Here is a 7,583-nt window from a genome sequence, read left to right as displayed (position 1 = left end):
GTTAACATCATCGCGTTCCCCGGGACCATCGTGTGTCATCGTCGACGCGGACAGACCTAGACAACCGGTCGGCAAACAGGCAGCTAGGAACGTGGCGCTAGGCAGGCAAATTGCGAAGGTAAGGAATCGATGCTCTCGTTGTTCTCCATGCGCCCGCTACCGATGGAGACGCTTGGTTGTCGATTTTTGTTTTTTTGTTTTTTTTTTGCGCTTGGTGATGTAACGTGCACGCCGATACGCCAGATCAAGCACCGAGACCAAGCCCCGGATGACTCAAGGTAGTATCGATGCAACGGTGACAAGTAACGGGCGGATCCACCCCAGTGACCAAGATGCCAAGTGAGGCAGACACACTCACTGCTGCGTTCAAGTGCAAGCCAAGCTCGTGATAAGGTGGACAGTTGAAAGCCACCAGGTGCCCTGTTCTTATCCAGTTATCGAAAGCAGTGTCAGCCTTCTTCGGATGGATAGCTGCAGTTCCTCCTGGAACGCTGGAAAAAGCACCAAAGCCCAAGTTTGTGGGGGGAAGCGGGTGGTGAGGTCGCTTACAATGTTTGTGCTACAATAAGTGCCGTTGTTTGCTTTGGGCCGTGGCATCTCGTGCCCACCTTCACCTCCACCGATATGGCGCGTAATCGTTGTTCAAACACCGGCTTCCCGGACCGTCCCGGCATGATCCATCGTAGTGTGTGCCATGCCATGCCGTGGTAACGAGCGTCCGAACCGAGTATGATTGTGTGTGACCGCGCCTGATGATGATGATGATGCCATACTCTCGATGCTCTCTCACTCTCTCCCTCTCTCTCATTCTCTCTTCCGCTAGAGCACCATAACACACGAAAAAAAGGGTTCTGGAGCGCGCGGGTGTGCGCGTCCGACTAGAAGACCCGTCCCGGACCGGTGCCACCATCGCCATCGCCACCATAGCAGCACAGTTTGTGGTGACGCCCGCGAGTGTACGGACCGATTCGGAACAACGGTGGTGCCGCTGAAGCTGCTGCTGCTGCTAAACGGTGGGTGACGATATTGGCCGGCGTGGTGCGCGTTCGCTAATTACACACGAAGCATCAACAAACCGCCCACCCAGATCCAGAGGAGGAGGAGTAGGAACAGCGCCCAAGTAGGTGTGCGATCACTTAATTGCCTTCCAAGCGATGCTACCTGCCTAGTGTTTTTTTTTGGGAGGTGGGGGTGGACGAGAAGACATGTTAAGCGAGGTCAATTCCACGAAGTTCACCATTCATTTCCATATATCGGTGTGGCCATGACACGTTCTTAAAAGAATAACCGTTGAGATCGTGGCGTCACCGTCACGCAGCTTCCATATTACTTAAGTGCCAATATGAGCGTCCAATTGACCGCGATTTCGATCGGTTCAACCTTTCCCCCTCCGTGGCGTGGTTCCAACGTTGGCCACAACACTTGCTGAAAGGTCGTAGATCACATTCACGTTAGGGTTCGTCCTGGCCCCCGGACCGAACGTTCCGTCCAAATCAGATCAAAAAGCAGAGTGTCTATCCGGTGTTGGTCGATTTGGGGGAGCAAATGGGTTTCTATTGGGGCACACTGAGGCCTAAAAATAAGTCAACCATCGCCAGGCGAATGGCGAATGTCGTTGCCGATGTTGTGGCCGATTTTGCACCACGGCACCGCGGTGGACATGATGACGCGCGTCATCGGCGTTCCAGGTCCGCAACGACGCGCGTGAGTTCATCAATCTTCCGGAGCACGAAATGTTTGATCATGCGGTCCAACATGAGGCATGAGGTCCGGTGAGGACGCATCACACTTCAGGACCGCAAGGTCCGTGGAGCACTTTGCATCACCCGAAAAAGTGGGGCGCGTGTGGTGCTCGGTGTGTGTCGGTGTGTGGCACATAAATAAACGAAAGTGTAATGCCGGCGACGAATGATGAGGATGATGGAATATTCGATTTCGAGTCACGCATTGGCCGGTGCGGCCGCGGCCGATTGACCAGAAACTGAAGTAATCATCGTAAAGCACCACAAGAACAACAACAACAACAACAACCATTACGTGAGGGTGTGTATGTTGAGACCTGCACAAGTGCACGCACTACCACCCCCCCCCCCCCCTCTTTTAACCCACTACACCGCCCACACTACTGGTGGTGAATCGATTCCGACAAACACACAGCTGCGATGAGTCATGGTGCGGACACAGTCGTCAAAGTTATGTCGTGCGACCCCCGCAATTACCGGTGGTGCGTTAGGAAACCCTCTGCGCCTTCTCGCTTTATCAGCAGCCAAAGGGGTTCTACTAGCGAGTTTTTTTTTCGGTCGGGGCGGGGCGATGCCCACCCAGAAGGTCTCACTACCTTCGCTGGGCTGTCGGGATTGCGGCACCACGAGCGGCACTTCATTAAGCAGCGCGTCAATCACGTGTTGACAGTCGACAATCGATAGTAAGTAATAGTTTCCGAGCATTAGACAATGGTTTCGGTCGTTCGGTGTCCTCCTCGTCCTCCTTCTTTTTTCGGATGTCCACGCAACGATTGCCATGACTATGTAGCACGATAACCCGTGGTATGATTCCAACGGTTTCCCATGGTTTGACTCATAAAACTGGCCATGAAATCTGCCTTCTTATCTGCCGATACCCGCCAGACAAACTCGGGACACGGGAACAAACAATGGGACGCTTGTGTCCCCAAATGAGCCAGCGTGAGCCAGCCAGTGATAACCACTTGAAACCGCTGGCACCTCGCCATCTCGGTTCCGATTGTGTAATGCCGATTAGCAGCATCATTCTGTGTGTGACAATGGCTGGCACCCTATTCTGCCAAACCTTTCCGGTCGCTAAAGCGCCTCAACCTGCTTCCTAAAGCCCACTAACAGACTAGGTAAACGGGCAGGTCCGAACTGATGCGATATGCAAAGACGCTCGTCTCAAGTGTTGCATTTTTTACGATTACGAGCCACCGTTTCGAAGTGCTGGGCCCTCTTTCTACTCTTGACCACTTATGGCTCTAACGCTGGCTGTTGACGACCACGAGGCTGTAGCCACTAAAGATCGCACTCCATTCGGTGATAGAGGTGATGGTTTTGAAGTTGTTTACGTACTTTTGGTGGTGGTGGCGGAGTGACACACAAGTTTCCCTTTTAAATTGTGTTTGCCGCTGTTTACGCTGTCGGCCATTAGTTAGCGAGTTCACTAATAGGCTGAAGGGGGTACGGGATTGGTCCGGCAAAAACTGTTATACAAATAGACAACCCAGGCTGAAGATCGTGCATCATACAGAACCTTTGCTCCAGTCACCAGAGCTTCTGACGGAATGTAAATACTAGAACAGCAACGGATAGTGAATGGAAAGAATTATTTATCAGCAAGTGCTCCTGACCGGTACCTGCCGGCCGGCACTTATCGGTTGGTCATCTCCAATTACTGTCGCGTTCGTTTTACGTCGCGTCTACTATTTGTATCGGTCTTCCGATAGGACTGCACCGGCATGCACGAGGGCGCTGGGTGCAGTTGGAAAGTTGTTTCTAGTTACCGCATACCAGTCGCTATGAAAGGACACGCAAGGACTGGAGTTTCTTGTTGACCACAACGAGTGTGAAGCTCGCCGGCAGCGCCTCACACCCGGGGTCTATCGCCATCGTTAGAGTTAGACAGCGGATCGATCGCATTCGGATGTAGACCGGCTGGTTGGCTAGGCGACGATGTCATTTCAAATATTGACATGCCAATCAATGGATCTATTTATTTTTTAAGTTCAAAACGTACTTCAACCGTTTTCACAACATAAGGATGGACTAAGGTTAATTCGGGTAAAAAAATGGCTAATTTTTGACGATTTTTTGTGATGAATCCATTCCATTTATTTCTTTTAACTTAATGTCATATTAAACTACAATTTCATAAGAACATTTGGCTGTATTTTGAGAAAGTTCTTCACAACTTCATCCATGGCATCAAATTTAGAAGTGCGTGTCGATAAAAATGTACTTTCATCGGTGACCGTCACAACATGATATTCTTTTCATAGATCATAAGTTTATCCAGGTATCTCCGTCAAAGTTTTGATGGTTTGATAGGTTTGATTTTAAAATTTTGGCAACGATTTAAAGTTGGAAAAGTGGTAATATCTTGCCCAAGCTAACTTTACATAATTGTTTAAAAAAGCGTCATACATTTTTCTGAAAATTGGAAAAGGCGTCCTAGAAAATAGTGTACCGATTATGTTTTTAAAATTTCAAATTGATCGGTCCGGCAGTATTTATGCAACGATGGGTACCGACTTTGGAAACGTTGGTTTTAGGGGAAACGCGCTTCAAAAGTATGAAGGATGATTTTTATTATGTCAATATCTTTGCCCGTTTTAATTCAAATTATCTAAATAAAAATATATTCAATACTTTTGAAAGGTTAGGCATTCATGAGAAAATGTAAAAAATAATTTGGTTTTAAACAAGCGAGCTTCCCATAATTTGCCACTTGGCGTTACTCCCTTTAATTTCTTTTCCGATTACTCGATCACACTAGAAACAACCGGTGGTCGAAAAGGACCAAGGACCCCCAGCCCAAAACACCAAATGGCTCCAAACGTATCGGACAGTACGGCGACGGTCACGCGCTGCGCTGCTGCTGCTGATGAAACTGCGAACGTTGATGACCATGCGCTCACCAGTGCCGACCTCCGAACAGGGAGTGCTCGGAAACGGATAGGACCGATTCCGACCGTCACTGACACCGCCACCACCAACACCGATGACACTTCCTTCAGCGACCGGAACAACAACAAGACCAGTAATGACTGTGATTACGTGGCCAGTGAGGCCCCGTTCCAGGCACAGATACGGTGGCCCGATTTTCTGGCCCAACTCTTCGTGCACACCGGGTTCGTGATTGGGCTAGTGTTGCTGATGACGCTGCAGGTCAAGCTGTACACATTCCTGTGGAGTAAGCGCGTGGCCATTTTTGCGCCCACCTCGACCCGTACACTAATGGTCCCCCGCTTTTCGTTTCCTTTCCTTGCAGCCCTTCTGCTGGTGTGGGCCTCGGGAATCGGCATAACGGCCGGAGCCCATCGCCTTTGGTCGCACAAATCATACAAAGCTCGATGGCCGCTCCGGTTACTGCTAATGTTCTTATTTACAATTTGTGGCCAGGTAAGCAGCCTGTGTGCATGTGTGTTTATGATTAATGGCGAGCTACGATAGCATCGTCGGTGGATGTTATTAGTAATTTGCCGGTACACTACCCGGCAACTGTATCCTTGTGTGACACTAACTCTACAACGTGTTTTGAGAGGACGAATCCAATTCTCTTTTTTTTTCTTGCACCATTCGACAGCGTGATGCGTACACATGGGCCCACGATCATCGCGTCCATCACAAGTACTCGGAAACGGATGCGGATCCGCATAATGCGAAGCGAGGATTCTTCTTCGCCCACGTCGGTTGGGTGTTCCTAACACCCCATCCGGAGGTTGTGGCCAAGCGTAAGATCATCGACATGAGCGATCTGGAAGCGGATCCGATCGTAATGGCCCAGCGGCGCTTCTACATTCCCCTTTTTGCACTGCTGGTGATCGCCATGCCGGTCCTGGTGCCGTGCTACTACTGGGACGAGCGTCCGATGGTCGCATTCTGGGTGTGCTTTACGCTCCGCTTCACCACCACGCTCAATATTGCCTTCTTCGTGAACAGCGTGGCGCACATGTTCGGTAACCGGCCGTACGATAAGAGCATCAGCCCGGTGGAAAACCTGGCGGTCGCGATCGCAGCGATGGGCGAAGGGTGGCACAACTACCATCACGTGTTTCCGTGGGACTACAAAACCAGCGAGCTCGGCAGTTATGTGTTCAACATTACCACCGCCTTCATCGACTGCTTCGCCCGGCTAGGATGGGCCTACGATCGTACGTATGAAAACAAATATTTTATGGAAATTTCTATTAACGATCTCCTCTCTTTCTTCCCTCACTGACGCACCAGGAAAATCGGTACCGGCGGAGGTGATCGCACGAAGGGCGGCAAAGTGTGGCGATGGGACACGCTTCCTCACCGACGAGTACGCCCATCAGGATGCTGTGTGGGGCTACGGTGACCATGATCTACCACCGGAAGATGTGGCGGCCATTGTACAGGAACTACAGTAACGTACCGGTGGCGTACGGTTCGGTCCGGCAAGTGACTAGAAACATAGCGGAACTTGCTTCCTGACGATTCAACCAAAAACCTGTTACCATACGAGAATGCGACCGGACTCGGGTAGGGTAGCAGACACCAGTTTAACGGCATTCGCATCGTCACTCGCCTCGTACCCCCTTCGAAAATGCTCTCGGTTATTGTTCCTGCGCCAAACTCCGCTCCCCAATACACTAGTTGCAGATTTACCATGCCCTGCCCCACGAACCCATGCATGTCACTTACATCTCTGTACCGTTTCTACGAATAGTATGTGACTTTACAGTACACGCTTTCGAAAACGGGCCGACAAAAAACCTCCAAGCCATGGACGGGAATATGCGGCCAGCAGCTGCAGGCACGAGCTGCAGCTCGGTTACCTACGCGCAATCTAACCCATATGCGCGTTTGCGTGTGATCAAGCCCCCGGACAATCCAGCAAATCCGGTTTCCAGAGCCAAAGATGCAACCGGAAACGAAGAAAAAGGGAAAGGAAACCATTGAACGCTGGCCTGCAGCATGAGCGCAAGATCGCTGTGTGATCGTAAAAAGAGCATTTGGCAATGAAAGTGCTCGATTGCTTGGTATTTATTTACAGCTGCAACTGGATTGTTCCACCCCTTGATGGTGACGATCAGGGTTCGAGTCGAAGCTTCTCGAAAAAAACATTTTTTAAAGAGATTTTTTGATAAAAAAAAATAAAACCTTTGCTACGCAACAACGCATCAACGATCTACAACACACGGAGGGGATCTTTATGTACTAAAGACGATAAATCAGTTTCCTCTGTTTCGCAGAAGTCCCTTACGGTGTCCATCGATTGCTCAGGAAGTGCCGGATCGAGTGTTGCTTGTGGCACAACTCACCGCGATGCACCTTTCCGCTTTTATTAGAACCGCTTGGTATTCCCCATTTTACTAAAACCGGAATACGCCGGTAACGGGCACGGCACTCGGCGGCTCGATACGAAACAGCAGCAGGCGTGGTACGATTTTCCATGTATGGGAATAAAATTTACATTCGATTGAATAAAGATCGTCACTATTTACGTCGAGCGCCGGTAGCCATCGGTGACTGTTGGCGTTTTCCGTGGTAAACGAGCAGACCATGGCCCGGCTACGCGAAACACGTTCAAAGTCCCTTCGTAAGGTGCGGCAGGTCAAGTGTCCCGGGTCAACCAAAACGGCCCCCTACCCGTTTGGACCACATTGTGAACGCAGAGGAAGTGCTTGGAACTACTGCTTACTATTTACAATAAACTACATACGGTTAAATCACTTTTGCTGCTTTGGTTTCATTAAAGTTGGTGTACTAATTGGATGTACTGAGAATAGGACAAAATGCTCCTCAGATTTTTAAATTTATTATTTTTACTATATCTGACAAAATATCCAAATAGCACCGGAAACACTTTCGGCAATCTTTCATTAA

At 49.8% G+C, this 7,583-nt stretch overlaps 1 protein-coding gene across 2 annotated transcripts; it reads left to right on the top strand.

Moving 5' to 3' along the window:
- On the top strand, positions 1-7,430 carry LOC126569122 (acyl-CoA Delta-9 desaturase). 2 transcript variants are annotated; one of them, XM_050226010.1, is made up of 6 exons: positions 1-118; positions 824-1,013; positions 4,507-4,923; positions 5,002-5,132; positions 5,317-5,884; positions 5,961-7,430. In XM_050226010.1, the coding sequence occupies exons 3-6, from the start codon at positions 4,557-4,559 to the stop codon at positions 6,122-6,124; spliced, it is 1,230 nt and encodes a 409-aa protein (XP_050081967.1). In that variant the 5' UTR covers positions 1-118; positions 824-1,013; positions 4,507-4,556; the 3' UTR covers positions 6,125-7,430. The 2 variants fall into 2 exon arrangements, with proteins under 2 accessions (XP_050081967.1, XP_050081966.1); XM_050226009.1 differs by having other exon boundaries at positions 824-1,120.
- Positions 7,431-7,583: the final 153 nt, after the last annotated feature.

This window comes from Anopheles aquasalis, chromosome 2 (assembly GCF_943734665.1).
Source record: "Anopheles aquasalis chromosome 2, idAnoAquaMG_Q_19, whole genome shotgun sequence".
In the NCBI taxonomy this organism is placed as follows: Eukaryota; Metazoa; Arthropoda; class Insecta; order Diptera; family Culicidae; genus Anopheles; species Anopheles aquasalis.
This window is presented reverse-complemented; position numbering and strand designations above follow the sequence as displayed.